Genomic DNA, 23,390 nt, shown 5'->3' with positions numbered 1-23,390 from the left:
CATATTAGTGAAATTATTAAGGCCACTCCACGTAGTTAAAAGGGAGGTTTATTTTGTGGGGTAACTTACAAATGAAGGGGTAGGTTGTAGGGTCTGGCAAAGGTATGGCACAGTCCGGCAGTGTTCTCTGGAGAACTCTGCTCGGTCTACCTCCAGCATCCAGGGTCCCGGAACCAAGAGAGAGACCTCCTCTCGATCCTCAGTCTTCCGCTTCCTCCTCCGCCCCGCTTTGTGGGTGTGACCATTACCGAAGCCTCAATTGGGGTTGGAACTTCCAGGCCAAGGCTGGGATGGCTATCCACTACAGATACACACAACGCGACAGAAATGAAATTCAACATTGCTTTTTGCTACAACTAGAATAAGTTGAAAATGGTATGTTTGGGCAGAGACAAACTTTCCCATCTAGCTAGGCAAGCCCACACTGGTTCGGAGAGTAAAGATGTTTCAGGGTAAGTCTCCAATTCCACTCCGATATAGACAGCATCTTAGCATGCTGTGTTTAGAGGCTGCATGCAGCGAAGTAACAGGGTTAGGAAGGTGAGAAAGGGTCAGCAAGATGGCTTGGCAGATAAAAATATATAATACCAACCAGATGACCTGAGTTCACTATCCTGAACCCATGTGGTAGAAGAGAATCAGCTCCCATAAGTAGTTGAGTAAGTAGAACCAACTCTGACCTTTACACACATGTCATGTGTCCACACACATAAAATAATAAATGTAAAAGAAAGTTCTAGGAAGATGAGGTTGATATTAAGTAAGAAATCAAAAAGGTGATGATAAGGAATGCCCAGAAAATGTGATGAGAAGAATGTTATCCCAAGTCACAGCTCTGCCGCTCCACTGCTGGCACTGGTTGAGGCAGGAAGGAACAGCCAGGTTGGAGGCTTGGGGAAATAGAGGAGGAGCCACAGGGTGCTGAGGATAGTCAGAACCCTGGAGAGCATGCACCCCTGGGCTGGGTGGATGGGGTGGGGGGCAGGCCTCCTTGGGCTGCTGTTTTCCTGAACATTCCGTACCACCCAGATACATTCTATTTCTCATTTGGCATTTGGGCATTGTAGGCAGGACTTTTCTTTCCTATCTGCCAGTTTCCAAATAACCAACACAGAGATTTAATATTAAATATATATGCTTAGGCTTGTTACCAGCTAACTCTTATAAGTTAAATTAACCCATTTCTATTAATCTACATATAGCCACACAGCTCGTGGCTTTACCTGTCCTCCAGCATGCCTTGCTCCTTCTGCCTCTCCTGGTGACTCCCCTGACTATACCCTTCTTCTTCCCAGGGTCCTTAGTCTGGTTTTCCCTTCTAACCTTATCCTGTCCAGCTATTGACCAGTCAGTTTCTTTATTAAACCAATCACAGTGTAATTTACACAGTATACAGAGGATTATTCCACAGTAGGGCCTGGCTCTAAATAAACCAAAAGGATGGTGTAGTTCGTTTTTGTTTTTGTTTTTTAACTCTTTGCTTTTTGGGAGACTGCCACCCAGCTCCAAATAAAAACATGGAGACTTATTCTTATTTTTGAATGCCTGGCCTTAGCTTGGCTTATTTCTAACCATTTTTTTTTTCTTTCTTTCTTCTTTTTTTCTTTTGAGCTGAGGATCAAACCCAGGGCCTTGCGCTTGCTAGGCTAGCACTCTACCACTAAATCCCCAACCCACTTTCTTCTTCTTCTTCTTCTTTTTTTTTTTTTTTTTCTGGTTTTTCGAGACAGGGTTTCTCTGTGTAGCTTTGCGCCTTTCCTGGATCTCACTCTGTAGACCAGGCTGGCCTCAAACTCACAAAGATTCGCCTGGCTCTGCCTCCCGAGTGCTGGGCTTTAAAGGTGTGCGCCACCACCGCCCGGCTTCTTTTTTTTAAAATAATTTATTTATTTGTATTTTACGTGTGTTGGTGTTTTGCTTGAATATATGCTTGAATATATGTGTGGGATCCCCTGAAACAAGAGTTAGACAGTTGTGAGCTGCCATGTGGGTTCTGGGAATTGAATCTGGGTTCTCTGGAAGAGCAGTCAGTGCTCTTAACCACTGATCCATCTCTCCAGCCCCCTAACCATTTTTCTTAACACTTAACATGTTTCTCTTCTGCATTTTGCCTCTGGGCTTTCACCTTTCTCCATTTTATATACCTTTCTTTCCTTCTTACTCCATGGCTGACCGTGTGCTGGGTGACTGGCCCCTGGTGTCCTCCTCAACTCCTTCTCTCTCTCTCTCCCCTCTTCCTTTCTTTTCTTTCTTTCTTTCTTTCTTTCTTTCTTTCTTTCTTTCTTTCTTTCTTTCTTTTTTTTTCCCCCGAGACAGGGTTTCTTTGTGTAGCTTTGGAGCCTGTCCTGCATCTCACTCTGTAGACCAGGCTGGCCTCAAACTCACAGAGATCTGCCTGACTCTGCCTCCCCAGTGCTGGGATTAAAGGTGTGCGCCACTGCCGCCCGACCTTCTCTTCATTTTTTATTTATTCTCTCTGCCTGCCAGCCCTGCCTATCCCTATTCTGGCTAGCTGTTGGCTATTCAGCTCTTTATTAGACCAATTAGGTGTTTTAGGAAGGCAAATTAACACAGTTTTATAGAATTAAACAAATGCAATGTAAAAGAATGCAACACGGGGGTTGGGGATTTAGCTCAGTGGTAGAGCGCTTGCCTAGCAAGCGCAAGGCCCTGGGTTTGGTCCTCAGCTCTGGAAAAAAAAATGCAACACATCTTTGCGTCATTAAACAAATATTCCACAGCATAAACAAATGTAACACATCTTAAACTAATATTCCACAACAGGATGGTTTACTTTTTATTCAAAATAATGTTTTGGACTCCAATGATGAAAAGAGTCTATATTCTTCCACAAAGGGGCACTGTTGTTATGCGCAAGACTCAGCACTTAGCCACATGGGAGACAGCAGGGAAGCACTTTGTGGCCTGGGTGGCCAAGGACAAAGGTTCATCATTATTTCCCCCTTCAGCAGTCAGTAAAATAAACATGTTTCTGGTGTGTTGGATGATCTGACCTAGGACTTTTTCCTTCAAACATCTTAATTTATAAAACACACACACACACACACACACACACACACACACACACACACACACACACAAACTATAAATGGCAGTTTCCCAGCCAGAGTTTGCATATCTTGCAGGAAGATTCCCCAGAGTTTAAAATCCCATCTCATCAGTAAGAGCATTACACAGCTCACTTGGGGCAAGGGAACAGACCACCCTTTGCTGCCAGAATACAGGAACTGGTTGTTTGCTAAGCTTGCCGCTGATGCTCTACTCCATTCTGGCCATCTCTCCCATAACCCTGAACTCCATTGCACTCACCCTCTCCCCATCTAAGCTGCTTCTGACTTCCTTCCTCTCAGTGTCTGCATGACACCAAGGTGGAAGGAGGTACAGAGATGAGTATGGCAGGCAGGTGCTGTGGTCCTGGAGAGGGATAGTGACCAGAATAACAGGTTCAGCTTGGGGTATGCCAGAACTTTCCAATGAGTATTTAAAAGTGTTCAAACCAGCAAGCAAGATAAGGAGTGTTGCCAATTGTTAATATGCTAGCATAGGCCTGTAATTTCAGAACTACGAGACTGAGGTATGAAGTTCTCAAATTTTGAGGCAGCCTCAACTACATAGTGAGACAATATATCCCACAAACAAGACAAAGCAAAACCAAAATGTCAATGCAGTGTCTGGAGGCTTCCTTCTTTTCCTAGGGTTTGGGAACAATGACTGGTGTCAGAATCAGCCTATCCAGTGTGAATATGTGGGAAACCCAGGACATCTGGGGAGGAGGAGGTGTGAGCTCTGAGGTTGTGCACAGGGCACAGTTCTGGTGAAAAGTTACCATTGTTTATCTGAAGTTGACTTTTAACTAGGTGTACTAGCCAAAGTGGCCCCCTAGTCATGGTGGACGGCTTTGCCAGCTCAACCATGATCTTGGGGCAGTGGCTTTGGTAGTCAGCATTTCCCATTGACTCTCACCCTCCAGGCTGTACTCCCAGGAAGTGTGGCAGAGGTGTCACTGACATGGTGATTACCAGGGAGGAGGCGGAGCAGATTCGCAGGTACTCATGCATCTCTGTACTTTGCCTAGGGCATATACGGTTATAGCAGTGAATGGGGAGTGAGCCAGGGCAGCAACAGAGTGGAGAGAACTCTTATAGTTCTGTGGATCATCCCCAAGGCTTTTGGGAACCGGAGGGCAGGCTTCCGGTTTCCTGCTTCATTTGAGGAAATGCTGTGACCTTAGCAATGTTTTTTGCTGATTGAGTAGTCTAGAGCCCAGCTTCCCCTCCAGGAAGCTTGTATGCTATGGAAACAAGGCCTCCAGCCTCAGCTGACAACCACTAGATAATATTTTACCTCTCTGTGGTTCATGAATGCTAGCTCAGAAGCAGCTGGTGCTGGAGTTTTCTTTGTGAGGATTTTAAAAACAAGATCTTAAAAAGAAGGATTTAGTTTTCTGACTAGCTGTTCAGACTCAACATGTGGCCCTTCATTTGGCCTTTGAGTCCCATTCTCCTCCATCCTCATGCTGGTCCTGCTCCAGTGCCCAGCAGGGAGTCTATTCTCTGTCTCCTCCCTACCCTCATCCTGTATCTCTGCCAAACCTGAGTATTATTAAAGCTTTACTGAGAGGTGAGTGTTCCTGTCAAAGCTCTTCAGTAAGGTAGCCCTCTTACTGGGGTGGTTCTTTTACAGTCTGAACTGTGATTACCAAAATTTCCATCAACCTGGGAACTGTCAGGTCACAGACAAACTAAGATGCACCTTTGCTGTGGTCAGAAATTAGGCCAATGGTTTCCAAGCAGGCCACGTGTCAGTAGCAAGAGGATGATGTATCCTCAGCTTTGAAAGTTACAGTTTTGAGTTTCCATCATAAATGTTAAACTAGCAGAACCTATAAACAAGGCACTATGACACTGATTGATATACTTTATGGATAATGCTGTCAACCAAATTCTGACTTAAAGGTGTTTTCTCACCTACAGAATAGCAGAGAAGGGACTCTCTCTAGGTGGATCTGATGGAGGGGTGAGTTGACATGGTTCCTGTTCCCATTTTCTTGATACACTTTAAGTTTGTTCTCCTTGGAAGGGAAGAAGAAAGTGTTGGACACACAGGGTCCCCTCTGTTCCTCACCACAGGCATGGGCTGATATGTCCATGGTGTTTCTCAGACAGTGGCTGGTGTTCCTTCTGCCTACTGAGCATAAAATATATCCCTCTTGGGAAGAGTGTATGTTAAGTCACACATGGCCCCCTCTTCAGGCTGTCTTCAGGTCACACTGGCACTTTAGACACTCTGGATAGGGACAGGGAGGGTGGGGGAAGGGTGAGAGAAGGGGAGAGGGAACTGACAAAGGAGTCAGAAGCCTGGTAGGCAGGTGGCTACTGGGAAAGGCAAAGCCCCTCAAGATGCTTAGATGGATCTCACTGCAAGAGTCCAGCAGAGGCCTGTCACCCTTTGCCCAAGGGTAGATCATACAAAGAATAGGATGGTGTGTCCATGTGGAACCTATGATATAATTTGGAAATGGGATTTTTGTAGTTGTAATTGAGGAAAAGTCCTTATCAGGAGCCCCAAGTCCAAGCACAGGTGTCTGTCTAAGAGAGAGCCAAAGGAAAACTTAAAGAGAGGAGAAAGCCTATGTGAGGATGGATGGAGGTAGAAAGTGGGGTGATGTGGCTACAAACCAAAGAAAGCCAGGGGCCACAGATGCTGAAGGACAAGAAAGGACCATGCCCGAGAGCTTAGGCCACAAACCAAGGAGTGTCCCTGAGCCACCTTGATTCTAGACTTCTCAGAGGTGGGAGAATGAACTTGTACAGCTGGAAGTCCCCATTCTGTGTTAGTGCGGCCACAGGAATAAACTGGGCTAGCCACACCTCTGCAAATGGACAGGTGGATGGTGGTCACTGGGACCTTGGTATTGGTGTGGATTCTCACTTGATTTCTAATTAGTATGAGAAAATATCTGAGGATGGGTTTCTCTCTCTCTGTAGTTTGTCAATTGCTTTGCATTGTAGTCTGTGGTAAGTGCAAATCAAGTCTGCAGAGCTAATGTCTTTGGGAAAGGGGCCTGGAGTCTGTTACTTCTGGCTATGCATGGGGTAAAATGGTCCATGTTGGTGGCTGCTTTCCTCTTGGGATGCAGGGAAAGACTCAAAGGTGGGAGGTGAGGATCAGAAAACATTTCTTAAATGTTACCGATGTGTAGTTCCATATAGACTGTTTAACTGGGAGCCCCAAGAACATGCCCACATGCATCTGTGGCCAACATACACAGAAAAACCCAAAACCATCACAGGGATAGGCCAGCAGGTTTGGTACATCCATGCAGTGGGATAGCCTCAGTGCTTAGCTGGGATAAACAATGTGAGTTATGCTAAAGGAAAAAGCATATCACAGGATCTACCTGCCATTCCTCCACCTCAACAGGACACAGCCAGCTTCCTAAGAAAGTAGATCTTCGCCAGGCGGTAGTGGCACACGCCTTTAATCCCAGCACTCAGGAGGCAGAGGCAGGCGGATCTCTGTGAGTTTGAGGCCAGCTTGGGCTACCAAGTTCCAGGAAAGGCGCAAAGCTACACAGAGAAACCCTGTCTCGGAAAAAAAAAAAAAAAGAAAGAAAGTAGATCTTCAGTTGTCCAGAATGGGCTGGTAGAGAGCAGAGATCACAAAAGGGTGTAGTTGGTGTACATGCAGAAATGTACACTTATGCAGAAACTAGTCACATTGCACACTTCACACATAGACAGAATTGTGTGGTAATTTTTTTACCTTGACAGACCTAGTGGAGGGAAGGAAAGCGGGAGTCAACAGGGTAGACTGTGACTCACCATAATTCCCAGATGTGTCTAGGGACTGTTTCTGAAAGTGTTAGGGCAAAAAGTTTGGTTTCCTTCTTTGGCCAGCAGAAAGAGACACCTCTGTCCAGGCAGACAGTGAACAAGGCAGGGTTTTAAGGTGCCAGAAGTAAAGTGTTTGTACAGTGGATTGTGGTACCTGGGGCTCAACTTTGGCTGGTGAAGCAACCATCACTTGTTTCACACATATGTCTTTTTCAGGCATCTATCCTGGACTTGCACTCGGGGGCCCTGTCTGTTGGGAAGCATTTTGTGAACCTGTACAGGTGAGAGGCTGGAGGAAGTGGAAGAGGCAGGATGCAGGTGGGCGCCTGGCAGCTGCATGGATGTTCTTCAAGGGCTAGAGAGAGATCTAAGAGAGTTCTCATCCTCATTGTCATTGTTCTGTCAACTGCCAGTATCTCTTCCTCCCTCGATCTTCCTTTCTTCTCCATCCTTCTCACTTTCTGTCCCTTTCCTTCTCTGTAACATAGTTATTATTGTAGAAATGGATAACTCTCATGATATGACAGCTCTGCTTTTAGAGACTTGCTGGTTAGCTTGAGGAAAGACTGATTAAAGGGAACAAGGAAGCTGGATGTGGTGGGTTATGCCTGTCATCTGAAGTAGGAGGATTATCCCAAGTTGAAGATCAGTCTGAGCTATAGAGTGAGACCCTGGTTTTTTGGTTGTTTTTTTTTTTTTTTTTTTTTTAAGGCAAGGAAAAGATTAGTAACATGCTATATCTGCTAATGTTATTTATTATTTCACAGATATTTTGGTGATAAAGTACAAAATATCTTCTCTGAGGAGGACTTCCAGTTATATAGGTAAGGAAGATAAAGACTGGCTCTCTGATGTCCTGTCATTATCAGACCAGGGTAATGGCTCCTGTATGAGGGATTGAGACCTATGAATGTAGACGAAGCTCAGCTTGTCTCTGGGTAGATGGGCAGCTCCCTTAATACTTCTAAGCCCTCTTGGTCCCGTAGCAGACATATTCTGCTACTGGTCACAGCCCAGCACTTGTCACATGATTCTTGCTCAGTCCTCTCCCAGAGGCATCTTGCCTATCTGGGGAATTTTTTTAATTAAAGCTTTTATTTAAAGGTTATTAAGATGTGTATTACAGGAGGCTAGAGAGATGGCTTAGCCATGAAGAGAACTGGTTGCTCTTCCAGAGAACTCTGTAGATGGACTTTTCTTTTCCTGCTAGTTTCCAAATAACTGACACTTAATATTAATTATAAGGCTTGGCCAGTAGCTCAGGCTTATGACTAACTAGCTCTTACAATTTAAATGAACCCATTTCTATTAATCTACATATTGCCACGTGGCATGTGGCTTTACCTGTCCTCCAGCATGTCTTGCTCCCTCTGTCTCCTCTGATTCCGCCCTTGTTCTTCCATAATTCTCCTAGTCTGGCTCTCCTGTCCAGCTATAAGCCAGTTAACTCTTTATTAGCCAATAAGAGTAATACATATTTACAGTGTACAAAGATTATTCCACAGCAGGACCCAGGTTCAATTCTCAGACCCCACATAACAGCTCACGACTGTCTGTAACTCCAGTTCCAGAGGATCTGATACCTTCACACAGACATGCATGCAGGCAAGACACTGGTGCACATACATAAAAATAAAATTATCAAAAAAGAATAAGTATTATAGCATAGGAAATAGTCCAGGGAGATTATATACAGTATCTGTTTAGTTAGTCTTGTTACTAATGTTGCCTAACTGCAGTATGATATCACTCACCAGAAAGGGCACTAGTACAGCACTCTGATCTTGTTCAGAATTTCAGGCTTTACCTGTAACCATGTGTGAGCATGTGTGTGTTGAATTTTATCACCTACTAGTTTGTGTTGAAGCAGCCAAGACACTGAACATGGCATCAAGTTCCTATTGCCCTTTGTAGCCTTGTGCCTACCCATCTCTGATGATCAGAAATCATCTCATCAGCCATGTTGCCTGGAAACATGGCTGATACTTCACCCTTGTTATGTTCCCAGGGAAACAGCTGCTGAACAAAGCCTATGTTCTGGTCCAGAGAGCAGGTGAAGGGTTTGACTAACACTGCATACCTGGTAGTGGTAACAGCAAGTCACAATACATTTATCATCCTTTAAGTTCACTGTTGCAGGTGGAATGGAGCCATCAGGAGCTTTGCAGCAACTTTGAGGGTCCTACCTTGCATGTAGCTCCACTCCATGGTACTCTCAAGACGTGGGACCTAGCCCATAACTGTCCCCAGCTGACCAGTTGTGCTCCTAGCCCTCACTAGTTTATGTTTATTCCTACTATGTACACACTGGCTTAAATAGAAAGGGTCTGTGATATTTTAACATTGTAAGTTCCACAATTTATAAGATTAAAAAAAATGCTAGGTGGTGGTAGACCATGCCTTTAATCCCAACACTCAGGAGGCAGCAACAGACAGACCTCTGAGTTCAAGGCCAGCCTGGTCTACAGAACAAGTTCTAGGATGGCCAGGGCTGCACAGTGAAACCTTGTCACAAAAAAACCAAACCAAACCAATACAACAACAAAACCAATCCTTCCAAAAAAACAAAACACAACCCAAAAGATATCTAATGCGACAGGAAAACAAAAGTGAGCTTTATGTTCTTCTTGAGCATCAACACTTCCTTGAACTACAGAGAGCAGAGAGTACTTTCTGCACGGTCTTCCCTCCACACATGGAATCTAGACAAGTGTGGACTCCTGGACAACCGGAAGCCAGCACAGTGGAACACAAAACTTGTGTTTCTGGGTGACAGTCAAGGTGACTGTCACAACAGCAAGCATGAAGATCATTGCAGCCACAGGAATGCTCCTTACAGATGTTGCTACCTGCAGATGGTATACAAGAGAATTAAAGGTGGAAAACACTAACTACTTATTTTATCCAAAGATCTGCTATTTTCTGTTCAGTTTAGGAGTTAAGTGGAGATTTGCAGTTATGAGGAAAAGTGAAATGAATATCCCAATCAGTTTCAGTTTAATAAACATTTAAAATAATTAAAATTTCCAAAAATATCAGATTGATCCACTGTGTCCTCTTCAGGGATGTGCGGCAGAAGGTCCAGGTCACCATTGCTGAAGCCTTTGGCATCAGCGCATCCTCGTTGTATCTGACAAAGCCCACATTCTTCTCCCGAATAAATAGCACAGAAGCCCAGACAGCTCATGATGAGTATTGGCATGCACACGTGGACAAGGTAAGCATTTGGTAAGTGGGTTCTTTCTCTTGTCTGTGACTAGAATTCTATGCATCTGCTCTGCAACATCTCTCTGCACTATTTTAGACTTCTTCCTGGGGTTCTAGGGTGCACTCTAAATTAGTTGATGCACTTAAGGAAATAGGATTAGTTTTGTAGGTGTCAAGGGTTTGAATAAAAGGTTTGGTGGCTGCTGGGGAGCACCATGGACCTTGTGGTGTCCTTTGTTCTTCTCTTGTTCCCAAATTCGTGTACAGTCTTTCTGATTGGACTGTGTAAGCCCAGGGTCTCTTTTGTTACTTCTCTGGCCCAGGTCTCTGCATCCCCACAGGATGTCCTCCTTCCATCACAGTGTTTTTCCTTTTTTTTTTTTTTTATTTTTTTTTATTTTTCCTTTGTCTCTTCCCTGAGACCTTGTCACTAGCAGCAGCAAGAAGCCCTGGAGGTTCACTTGTGTTCTTGACCTCTGTCACAGAAGAGAATTCAGGATGAGTAAGAGGGAAACAAAGTTAGAAAGTTTATTGATGAAGTCTGAAGACAAGATGCACTTGAGGAGAGTTGGTGTCAGGAGCCTCAGTAGTCACTGTGAATGTGATGTGGGAGCTTTGAAGCTGCTTGATCTGCAGCCATGTTCAGACATTAGGGAAAGTTTATACTGGCATACTTCTCCTTTCTTCTTTTCTTTTCTCTTTCTCTCTTTTTATTTTTTTTCAAGACAGGGTTTCTCTGTGTAGCCGTGGCTGTCCTGGAACTCACTCTGTAGACCAGGCTGGCCTCAAACTCAAAGATCCACCTATCTCGGCCTCTCGCGTGCTGGAATTAAAGGCATGTGCCACAGCTGCCTGGCTTCTTATCCACAGAATTTTGTTCTTGAAGAAGAGTCCATTTTAGGTACACTGGACAGACTTGCTGCTGGAGAAGGTAGTACTACTAGCGATTAAAATGTTCATGCAGGGATGTGACCCAGTTGATAGAATACTTGTCTAGCAAGAATGAGGCCCAGGATTCAGTCCCCAGCATCATGTAAACTGGACAAGATGATGCAAACCTGTAACCCTAGCACCTGGGAGGTAGAAAAGCAGAGTACCAGGAATTCAGGATTACTTTCAGCCGCATAGAGATTTTTTTAAAATTATATTTGTGTTTTAATTTTACATATCAGCCATGGGTTTCCCTGTCCTCCTCCCTCCCACCACCACCTTCCCCCCATCCCCTCCCCTCCATTCCCATCTCCTACAGGGCCAAGACTCCCCTGGGGATTCATTTAAACTTGGTGGACTCAGTACAGGCAGGTCGAGTCCCCTCTTTCCAGGCTGAGCAAAGTGTCCCTGTGTAAGCCCAAGGTTCCAAACAGCCAGCTCAGGCACTAAGGACAGGTCTGGGTCCCACAGTCTGGATGCCTCCCAAACAGTCCAAGCCACTCAACTGTCTCACTTATCCAGAGGGCCTGATCCAGCTGGGGGCTCCACAGCCGTTGGTTCATAATTCATGTGCTTCCATTCGTTTGGCTATTTGTCCCTGTGCCTCTCCAATCCTGGTCTCAACAATTCACACTCCTGCAGTCCCTCCTCTTTCTCGACAACTGGACTCCTGGAGCTCCACCTGGGGCCTGGCCGAGGATCTCTGCATCCACTTCCATCAGTTATTGGATGAGAGTTCCAGCACGACCATTAGGGTGCTTGGCCATGTGATCACCAGACTAGGTCAGATCAGGCTTTCTCTCTACCATTGCCAGCAGTCTACAGAGGATGCATCATTGTGGATTTCTGGGGACCTCTCTAGCACTCTGCCTATTCCTGTTCTCATGTGGTCATCATTTACCATGGTCTGTTATTCCTCGTTCTCCCTTTCTGTTCTTGATCCAGCTGGGATCTCCTGCTCCCCTAAGCTTTCTTCCCTCAAACCTTGCCCTTCATTACTCCCACTGTCGTCCAGGTTGTTCATGTAGATCTCATCCATTTCTCTGTCACTGGGCAATCCTTGTGTCTTTCCTAGGGTCCCATTTTCTAGGTAGCCTCCCTGGAGTTGTGTAGCAGTCTAGTCATCTTTGTTTTACATCTAGTATCCTCCTATGAGTGAGTACATACCATGTTTGTCCTTCTGAGTCTGGGTTACCTCACTCAGAATGATGTTTTTCTAGATCCATCCATTTGCCTGCAAACCTCATGATGTCATTGTTTTTCTCTGCTGAGTAGTACTCCATTGTGTATATGTACCATATTTTCCTTATCCATTCTTCAGTTGAAGGGCATCTAGGTTGTTTCCAGGTTCTGGCTATTACAAACAATGCTGCTATGAACATAGCTGAGCAAATGCCCTTGTGGTATGATTGAGCATTCCTTGGGTATATGCCCAAGAGTGCTACAGCTGGGTCTTGGGGGAGATTGATTCCCAATTTTCTAAGGAAGCACCATATTGATTTCCAAAGTGGCTGTACAAGCTTGCTTTCCCACCAGCAGTGGAGGAGAGTTCCCCTTGCTCCACATCCTCTCCAGCATAAGCTGTCTTCTGTGTTTTTGATCTTAGCCATTCTGACAGGTGTAAGGTAGTATCTCAGAGTCATTTTGATTTGCATTTCCTGGATAATTAGGGATGTTGCGCAATTCCTTAAATGTCTTTCAGCCATTTGAACTTCCTCTGTTGAGAATTCTCTGTTTAGTTTTCCCATGCTCATGGATAGGTAGGATTGACATAGTAAAAATGGCGATCTTACCAAAAGCAATCTACAGATTCAATGCAATCCCCATCAAATACCAACACAATTCTTCACCGATCTGGAAAGAATAATACTCAACTTCATATGGAAAAACGAAAAACCCAGGATAGCCAAAAGAATCCTGTACAATAAAACAACCTCTGGAGGCATCACAATCCCCAACCTCAAGCTCTACTATAGAGCTACCATAATAAAAACAGCTTGGTAAACTGGCATAAAACCCGACATGTGGACCAATGGAATCGAATTGAAGACCCTGACATTAATCTGCACACCTATGAATATATAATTTTTGACAAAGAAGCCAAAAAATGTACAATGGAAAAAAGAAAGCATCTTCAACAAATGGTGCTGGCATAACTGGATGTCAATGTGTAGAAGGCTGCAAATAGATCCATATCTGTCACCGTGCACAAAACTTAAGTCCAAGTGGATCAAAGACCTCAACATAAATCCAGTTACTCTGAACCTGATAGAAGAGAAAGTAGGAAGTAATCTTGAACGCATTGGCACCAGAGATCACTTTCTAAATATAACACCAGTAGCACAGACACTGAGAGAAACAATCAATCAATGGGACCTGTTGAAACTGAGAAGCTTTTGTAGAGCAAAGGACACGGTCAACAAGACAAAGCGACAGCCTATAGAATGGAAAAAGGTCTTTACCAACCCCATATCTGACAGAGGGCTGATATCCAGAATATATAAAGAACTCAAGAAATTAGACATCAAAATGCCCAACAGTCCAATTAAGAAATGGACTATAGAACTAAACACAGAGATTTTGAGTCCAGTCTGGGCTACATGATACTATCACAAAATAACACAAAGACAACAACACCATTTATTAAAGCGCTCCTTATTACTATGTAGATCACATGTAGGCAGGTCTTCTAGGGCATACTTCATTAGCCATTTTAATAATCGTAATGATGTTTCTCATAAAGTGGGTACTATTATTTTGCAGGTGGTCAAATGAAAATTCCTGGGGTGTCAGTCTTTGAGAAATGGAAATCAGAGCAAAAGAGAATGAAGAGTCCTCTCACTTCTCATCTCCTATTTCCTCACTTGTTATCTGCCTTGGTTAGTTCAGCCCTGCTGAGATTTCTCAGCTCCTGTAGGCCAGTTATCTCCAGTCACTGACATTAACCTTCTCTATGAAAGTGTCTTCCCTCTGTACTGTGGACAGCTGGTGAGGACTCACTCCTATCCAGCATGCAGATCTCCTAACAGTGCCAGGTGGCCACCAAGATATTATGAGAAAGTGAAATGTCATCCCTTCCATGCCACAATCTGCCCCCACTTTTCCCTTTGAGTGTGGTAACTGGTAACTATGTGGTTTAGGAGGGTCCTTTGCAGTATGTGAGGGTAGGTTGAAGTTTTTAAGGAGTCAGAACAGGGCAGGGATCCTGTATCCTCTCATGCTTTCTGGTGCTGTTTGCTCTGCTTGGGTCTTTTGATGCTTGTTGTGGTTCATCTTTGCTTTTTCAAGACAGGGTTTCTCTCTATGTAGCCCTGGCTGTCCATGAACTTGCTCTGTAGAACAGGCTGGTTTTGAAATCACACTTCTCTGCTTCCAGAGTCCTGGGATCAAAGGCATGTACCACTACCACCAGCTCATCTTTGCTTTCTTTAACTTGAGTTTCACTGCTGAAGCTACTGGAGTCAGTGCCCTGTTTGCTTACAGGGTACATGTTACCTTGGTATTAGCCTAGGGGGCTGATGCTGGATTGGGGAACACTCAGCTCACGACATCAAGCTAGATCCACCAACAGAGACTGATACCCACAGACAAGTCTTGCATCATGTCCTGTTGAGTTTCAGGTATATTTTTTCCACACCTCACTGGCCTGCTCACATTTGAGGGCTTGCTGCTCACTCCTGGACATTTCTACCCCTGTTAGGAGATAACCATTGTTATGGTGACTGGTTGGGTCACAGAAGCAGCAGGGGAGAGCAGGGTTTGGACTTGCTCAGGAGGTGTTGGCCTTGTGTCTTCCTTAGGCTCTTGTTCTCATAGTGCCGACAGTGCTGATCAATTACTTGATTCTGTCCTTAAACTCAGGATGCAGACAGTGGGAAATTGAGGATGGTGTGGGAGGGAGGTGGGTCCTTGGAGTCTCATTATTCTTATCTCTTACCACAGACTTGCTAATTGAATGACTCATCAGACTGGAAAGTATTCTAATGTGATTGAAATTCTGTACACGTCTTATATCACTGTCTTCGTGGCATATCTCACTAGTTACCTTTATTAACTAGATGCTGATTTGTGAGTATTCTCTCTGACATCACTTGGAAACAGCTCTGCATGTGGCAGGTGCTTGCCTACAATACAGGGCACTGGAAACTCCTTGTAGCACCTGCCACATGCAATATGTTCTGAGGATCCTCCAAGTAGCTACTCAGAAATGGTGGTCATACCTGGCTTCTGGTCTCTGAAGGAACTCTGAAGCTCTGTCATAGCTCCTTTGTATAGACCCAGCAGCAATGGTCAGAGCCCAGAGCTTTCCAAGACCCCATGCATTCTCCCAAAATCACATCTGTATGAGGAGGTCGCTGGTGTGCTTCTTGTAGGAGCTTGAACATACTTCTTATTTCATGAAATATGGACTGAGGGGCCTCTTGAGTGAGTGTAGGTTTGCGGGCACCAGTATAGAGATGACAAACTGAGGAGACTTCTGGCCCTGCAGTGAAGTCTGCCCTTTTAGAAGCTTAGCTGCCAAAATCATACCTCTCACCTATCTCTCCTGGTGTGTTCTTCCAGCCTGGGGATGGTCCTGGCTACTGTGGTACTGTTTGCTTCTCTGTCACCTGTAACCCCCTCCGGTGAGAGTTGCTGATTTCCCACCTACAGTGTCTTGCCTTGCTCATCTGCTACACATCTTTTTCTCCTTTTTTGTTTCGTTTTGTTTTGAGACAGGGTTTCTTAGTATATCAGCTCTGACTGTCCTGAAACTCAGCTTTGTAGACCAGGCTGGCCTCAAACTCACGAAGACTGGCCTGTCTCTGCTTCCTGAGTGCTGGGATTAAAGGTGTGCACCTCCACCACCCAGCTTCTCCTTTTTTTTTTTTTTTTTTTTTTTTTTTTTTTTTAGTCAGGGACTCATTGTGTATGCTTGGCTAGCCTGGAACTCATTATATAGACCAAGCTGGTCTTGAACTCACAGAGATCTTCCTGTATCTGTTTCACAAGTGCTGGAACTAAAGACATTCATCACCATACCTGGCCAGCTTTTTCTTATTTCCTTATTTTCTTTTTTGATGCTTGGGATGGAATCCAGGACCTAAAGCATTCTAGGAAAGCTCTGATTCAGCGAGAACACCCCAGCCTCTCAGTGATGTTTCGCTGTATGCATTTTTGTGTGTTTTGTTATTGTTTTTTATGTATATGAGTGTTTTGCTTACATGTGTGTATATGTACCACATATATGCCTCATGCCCATGAAGGTTAGAAAAAGGCATTAGCTCCCCGGAACTGGACATACAGATGGTTATGAGCTTCTATGTGGGTTCTGGAAGAGCAGCCAGCGTTCTTAACTGCTGAGCCATCTCTCCAGCCCCTGTGTGCAGTGTTTTTTATTGTTATTTTTAAGTGTGTGTGTGTGTGTGTGTGTGTGTGTGTGTGTGTGTGTGTAAATGTGTGTATACATGAAAGATTACAGGTGCCTGTGGAGGCTGGAAGAGGACTTAGATCCCCTAGGATTATAGTTACTCGCACTTGTAAGTGACTGATGTGCATGCTGCTAGAAACCAAACTCAGGTCTTCAACGAGAGCAGCAAGCACATTTAACCACTGAGCCATCTCTCAGACCCCTCCATGTACAGTTTTAAGTGCTTTTGAGCTTTAAAATGGTTTTTCTGATGCTTGGTTACTGTTCAATGGTATCATGAGCATAGTTACTACATTTGGAGAGTCTTTAAATAGATTTTTCCTCACTAACCTTTCTCTTCTTTTCATGGGACTCGGTAACAGACTATCAGTACTTTAGATATGTTCCCAAGGCTCCACTTCCCTAGTTCTCTGTCCTCCAGATGTACTCTATTCCTCTGTCCAAGGCTTTTATGTACCTCCTTCTCCATCAGCTGAGATCCAATCCAATGTGGTTTTCAGATTGAAGAATTCTGTTTGCTTGTTTTGAGATTATGTCTTTGGGTAGTCCAGCCTAGCCTTAAACTTCCTGTAAAACTGAGACTGACATTGAATTCTCAGTGGTGCTTACCCCACCTTTGGAGTGAAATCACAGGCTAGCACCAGCATGCCTCCTTTCTTCAGTTTCTGTTTCTGCCTGGTAGATTGTGGCGACTGCAGTGATTAAATTAAAGCCTTCCAAGATCCCTGTGGCCCATGACTAAATTCTACCTGTCTGTTTGGGAACCAAAGCAGCATCTGAAGCTTGTGCTTCCTAATTAGATGTTTGCTTTGCCCAGCCTGGTGTATAGTGGGTTCCAGGACAGTCAGAGCCACATAGCAAGACACTGTATTGGGGGAAAAATGATTCAGTGAACCAGAACGAGGTGGATTTTTGGCTGACTGCTACAGTGTTCTGCAGAGTGCCATGCCGCATGACTTCTAGCCAGTGTACTTCATTTTAAGTTTGGTTATTTGAATAGTAATGTATCCTACAAGGTTCAAAAGTAAAAAGAATATAAGAAGACACTTGCCCAAATTAACACAATGGCCATTGCCAGATTTTAGGATCTCTTCTCCAACTACCTTCTTTTTGTTGTTTTGTTTTTTGTTTTTCGAGAAAGGGTTTCTCTGTGTAGCCTGGAACTTGCTTTGTAGACCAACCAAGCTGACTTTGAACTCAGAGATTCACCTACCTTTGCTTCCTGAGGGCTGAGGGTAAAGGCCTGTGCCACCACCACCTGACTCTCCAACTACTTTTATGCAAAAACAAATGCATAAAATAGAAGGTTTTGTCATTTATAGAGAATCACATTTTTTTCTAAGTTGTTTCCTTTTCTGTTAAGCAGTTGGTGGCAAATTTGATCTTGAAGCTAGTGGTCTCATTCACAGAACCCTGCGATCAGTCTGTAATGCTCTCTTTTTTAAAACGTAATTTAATTTATTATTATGGGGCTTAGTCTACCAGGGTGAATGTGCAGAATTCAGAAGACAACTTTGTAGAGTTGGTTCTTTCCAGGGATTGAACTCAACCTACCCACTGAATCATTGTATGTTTTTGTTTGTTTGTTTTTTGTTTTTTGTTTTTTGAGACAGGGTTTCTCTGTGTAGCCCTGCTGTCCTAGAACTCATTCTGTTGCTCAGGCTGGCCTTGAACTCACAGAGATCCGCTTGCCTCTGCCTCCTGAGTGCTGGGATTAAAGGTGTGCACCATTGCAGCCCAGCCTTTTTGTTGTTTTTAATGAAACTAGATAGCAGATACTGAAATATCCTTTAAATAATGTTTTAAAAATACTTATTATCATTATTGTTCATGCATGTATGTGTGCATGTACATGTGGGCATATATGTGGAGGTCAGAGGACAACGTTCTGAAGTTGATATTTTTTCTGTGCTTCTTCATGGGCTCGAGATTGAGCCCAGCACCAGCCCTTGAGCATCTTCACCCACTGAGCCATCTAGCTGGCCCCAAAGTGTCTAACTACTGTGCTTCCCAGCACTCTTTGTACTAGCAGCAGTCACTTTTGGGTTAATATACAAATTTTTTTAAAGGTTTTATTTATTTATTTATTATGTATACAGTGTCTGGCCTGGATATATGCCTGCAGGCCAGAAGGGGGCACCAGATCTCATTACAGATGGTTGGGAGCCACCATGTGGTTGCTGGGAATTGAACTCAGGACCTCTGGAAGAGCAGTCAGTGCTCTTAACCTCTGAGCCACCTCTCCAGCCCTAATATACAAATATACAAATCTGTTATATTTAACAGTAAAGAATATTCTACTTATGACTGTGTCACGTTTCATTCATAGTCACCAAATGTTTGTGTCCAGTTTTTGCTACTGGGAACAGAAGGGCATGTGACTCCCTCTGTAGGGATTAGTCTCTTGGGTATATGTGGATGTACTAATGAATAAGGGATTGTTCTGAAATCTAGATTAGAAATTCTACTGACCCAAGGAGGTTTTCAAGACAGGGTTTCTCTGTGTAGTTTTGGTGCCTGCCCTGGATCTCGCTCTGTAGACCAGTGCTGGGATTAAAGGCGTGTACCACCACGGCCGGCCCAAGGAAGTTTTAAAAACATTTCCCTATAAGCTTCTCTGTTTTCTCTCTCTCACTACCACTTTTCTTCCCTCCCTCTCTATTTCTCAGGCAGACTCTCACTTTGTAGTCTACGCTGGCCTTAAACTCACTGTGTAGCCCAGGCTGTCCTTGAACTTACAATGATCCTTCTCCTATGTGCTGGGGTTACAAAGTTTTAATATTGCTAAATTTTTCTTTTTATATTCTTGATGTCCATACATTTGGAATTATAAGAAATAAATGTCATGTCTGATGATGGCAAAGGTCTATTACTTTTCCATATAAAGAGTCAATTGCTCTGAGGCCATTTTTAAAGTTACCTGTGGTTTTCCCACCAATCTGGGGGTACCGCTCATACGATTAGCAGTTACCCATAAATTCATGTGAACTTCTAAATTCTCTCTTCTCTTCTAATTTAAGTTTTCTTTTTAAAAATTAATTTATTTTCTTGTGTGTATATGTATGTTTTGTCTGAATGTATGTCTGTGTACTGCATGTGTGTCTGGTGCCTACAGAAGCCAGGAGATAGTGCACCAGAGTTTCGGTTGGCTGTGAACCACCATGTGGGTGCTGGAAATTGAACCCAGGTTCTCTGGAAGAGCAGCCAGCATTCTTAACTGCTGTAGATGTCTTTCTGTACACTGTGAATATGTGTTGCTCTGATTGGTTGATAAATAAAGCCATTTGGCCTATGGCAAGGCAGCTTAGAGGCAGATGGGAAATCCAAACAGACAGGAAGAGAAAGGAGAGGCAAGGCAGACGCTGCGAGCTGCTGCCAGGAAAAGCAAGATGTAAAGGTATTGGTAAGCCACAAGCCATGTGGCAAAGTATAGATTTATAGAAATGGGTTAATTTAAGATATAAGAGCTAGCTAGCAAGAGGCCTGCCATAGACTATACAGTTTGTAAGTAATATAAGCCTCTGTGTGTTTACTTGGGTCTGAGCAGCTGTGGGACCAGGCAGGACACAGGAAAACTTTGGACTACACCTAACTACTGAGATATCTCTCCATTTCCCAGTTTTCTTTTCTGTTTATTTTATTTTTTTGAGTTGAGGATCAAACCCAGGGCCTTGTGCTTGCTAGGCAAGCACTCTACCACTGAGCTAAATCCCCAACCCCTCTGTTTAAAAGTTGTATTATATTTTAATTATTTGGTGCGTGTGTGCTTGTGTCTCGTGGTGTATGTGTAGGTCAGACAACAACTTGCAGGAATTAGTTCTTTCCTTCTACCATGTGGGTTCTAGTATCAGGCCTGGTGGAAAGTATCTTTATTTACGAAGCCGTCTTGTCAGCCCCCAGTCTCAGTTTTCTACAATTGCATCAACAACAAGTGACTTTAACTCTCATTCTGTGAATTATTTAAGTCAGAACGCATATAATAAGCTAATTTTGTCTGATTTCAAAGCCTTGCATCTCTGGCAGTGCTGTCTCAGTGCATCTGGTAGGCCTTCCAGGAATGTCCTAACATGATGGATCTTGCTTCAGTGGCCATTCTCCTGAGAATCAGTATCAGGAGCATTTGTTGTGGGACTCCTGGGGGTATAGTATACTTTAATACTTTATGTGAGTGTGTGTGTGTAGTGTGTGTAGTGTACACTCATGTGTGAAGGGCAAAGGAGGATATTGGGTGCCCTGTTCTATCACTCTCCACTTTATTATTTTGAGACAGGGTCTCTCACTGAAACTGAAGCAAGGCTGGTAGTCAGCAAGCCCCAGAAGTCCTCTTATTCCTACCCAACAGTGCTGTGGTTGCAGATATGTGCACAGCTATGCCCAACATTTTATGTGAGTGCTAGGGATTCAAATTCAGATCCTCATACTGGCATAGCCAGTGTTGTTACTCCATGAACCTTTCTCCTAAACCCCCCTTTGTGTATGTTTTTGTTTTGTTAGAGGTAGCAACAGGCTGGCTAGAGACTCAATATGTATCTGAGGATGACTTTGAATTCTTTTTTTTTTTAAACCTTTACTATACAGTCAGATTTTTAAAAAACATTTATTTATTTATTATGTACACTGAAGAGGTTGCCAGATCTTATTACAGATGGTTGTGAGCCGCCATGTGGGTACTGGGAATTGAACTCAGGACCTCTGGAAGAGCAGTCGGTGCTCTTAACCTCTGAGCCATCTCTCCAGCCCGACATTGAATTCTTGATCTTTCTGCCTCTGCCTCCCAAGAGCTGTGGTTACAGGCATGTATCACCATGCCCAGCTTACTCTGTGCTTCTTGTTAAATATATTTCTATTTTATGTTTTGAGTTGCTGTAGCAGGGCTTCCCATGCTCATGTCACTTTGATGTAAGACAAATTTTCTGATGCATTATTAAATATAGATTCTGCTGAAGTTTTCCTATATTCAATTGCTCTGTTCTAGTGATATCTGTCTTAATTTGGGCTCCCCAGAGCAAAGCCTGGGTAATAACTGGTGTGGGAACTCTTGTAGGGGTATATACAGGAGCAGTAGGGTGGGAGGAAGTGACCAGTTGTACTGAATCAGCACAGGAACTCCAGGGGTACAGCTCTTCCCATGATCTACTGGCTCCAGATTGGTCTCTGTCCAATGGTGCAGTAGAACTGTATGGGACAGAAAGGAGGCTCCTCCTGCCCTCAGCACTGGCTCTGTGGGGATCCTGGGTACAAGCCTCCATATTCTGGGGTTGGTGTCACCTTCTGTGGATAAAGCTACAGGCCTCAGGAAATTCATCAGCTCATCATACCTAAACTGGAGCCCAGCGTTAATGAGTGATGGAGCAGGCTCCTCTCTGCCCATTGTCCTGCTCAGTCAGCATTGCCACCTCTTCCTCAAGACCCACAGTCATGGCCCCCAGGGTGATGTTATGTGCTGTATGTGTTCCAGGAATGTGAGGGTCTGAAGCATAGATGAGCATGAGCAGGCTTGCTCCTGCACCCAGTGGTCACACACTGACAATTGTCTGAGCCTCTAATAAGGTTCCAAGAGATGCCACATTCCCAAAGAGACCACAGAATGGTGGGTGCCAGGGACCAGGTTGGGAATTAGGGTCAGTGTGACAGATGTCCAATTTGGGAAGATGCAGAGGCTAGGGTAAAAGGTAGGGATGGCGTACAGCAAGGTGAGTATGCTCAGTGCTGCTAATAGTGCTTGGAAAAAAATGGCTAAAAGTAGATTTCATAGTATGTATATTTTATCTTCATTTACAGAAAGTTTTGGACTGCCCCATAGTTGGCCATAATTGACATGCTTTTTTCTATAGACAATACACTGTCCATATTGCTATGCCAGTTTACACCAGCTTCTATTCTGTGCTCATCACCCCTTCATGCAGCTTTGCTGGAGCATAACTGGCTCCAAAGCCTCATTTCTGGGGCTGGAGAGATGACTCAAAGGTTAAGAGCACTTGCTGATCTTGTAGAGGGAATCCACATTGCATGGCTCACAACAGTCTATAACTAAATCTCCAAGGGAATCCAATACCCTCTTCTGGCCTCCTTGGACACCTTAACACACATGGTATACACATACACATACACATACACATAAGTAATAATACAATTTTTAAAAAGCCTGATTCCCCATAAGAATTGAGAAGTCTGACCCACTCCCTTATGCTTCCCCCACAGGTGACCTACGGCTCTTTTGACTACACTTCACTGCTTTACCTATCGGATTACTTAGAGGACTTTGGTGGAGGGCGCTTTGTGTTCATGGAGGAAGGGTCCAACAAGACAGTGGAGCCCAGAGCTGGTAGGACACAGCCTGGTGGGTTGTCCTAGGGTATGGGATACAGGCCTGTAGTCAGCTAGATGGCATTTGTGCATGTTCACAAGCATGCATGTACACACGCATGCACGCACACACATACTGTGAGTGAGGTGGACTTCACTCCAGGCAATACTACATTTATACAACACCTACTCTACATCTTTGGTCTTAGTTCTAGGTTTGTCCAAGTCTACCTGCTAGTCACAGCACCCAGAGGCCAGCTTTGTTACTCAGTTGCCCAATGTCACTGCAAGTGACTGGCAGGGCCAGGCTTCTAGGAGTATCACATTGGAGTTGGAGTGCAGGGTCTCACCAGGTTCTGTTGCATGCTCCTGTTCAATACCTTTTTTTTTTTCTTTTTCTTTCTTTCTTTTTTTTTTTTTAGACAGTGTTTCTCTGTGTAACAGCCCTGGCTATCCTGGCTGGCCTTGAATGCACAGAGATCCACCTGCCTCTACCTCATGAGTGCTAGGATTAAAGGTGTGTGATACCATGCCTGACTTCTCCAAGACCTTTTTTGAAGGGACTTAACAACTTAAGATTAAGTGATATTGGCTGGGGAGAATCACAGTAGTGAGTGCTTATGCATGAGGCCCTGGAATCCCTAGCTCCACAAAATAAAGACAATAAAAATAAGAAAGAC

The 23,390-nt window shown here is 44.1% G+C and overlaps 1 protein-coding gene across 7 annotated transcripts in view; it reads left to right on the top strand.

Annotated features, from left to right (window-relative positions):
- Ogfod3 (2-oxoglutarate and iron dependent oxygenase domain containing 3) overlaps nt 1-23,390 on the top strand; it is a 67,199-nt gene that overhangs the window by 2,263 nt on the left and 41,546 nt on the right. For 4 of the 7 annotated variants that reach the window (XM_036196257.1, XM_036196259.1, XM_036196260.1 and 1 more), the window contains exons 3-8: nt 3,992-4,067; nt 4,995-5,037; nt 7,074-7,138; nt 7,625-7,681; nt 9,921-10,074; nt 22,606-22,729. In XM_036196257.1, the coding sequence (XP_036052150.1) occupies nt 3,992-4,067; nt 4,995-5,037; nt 7,074-7,138; nt 7,625-7,681; nt 9,921-10,074; nt 22,606-22,729 (519 nt within the window). The remainder of the gene's footprint in view (nt 1-3,991; nt 4,068-4,994; nt 5,038-7,073; nt 7,139-7,624; nt 7,682-9,920; nt 10,075-22,605; nt 22,730-23,390) is intronic. The other 3 variants (XM_036196261.1, XM_036196263.1, XM_036196262.1) reach the window with 1 other exon arrangement.

This window comes from Onychomys torridus, chromosome 8 (genome assembly GCF_903995425.1).
Source record: "Onychomys torridus chromosome 8, mOncTor1.1, whole genome shotgun sequence".
Taxonomy (NCBI): domain Eukaryota; kingdom Metazoa; phylum Chordata; class Mammalia; order Rodentia; family Cricetidae; genus Onychomys; species Onychomys torridus.
The sequence above is the reverse complement of the archived record's forward strand: the minus strand, read 5'-3'. Positions and strand labels throughout refer to the sequence as shown.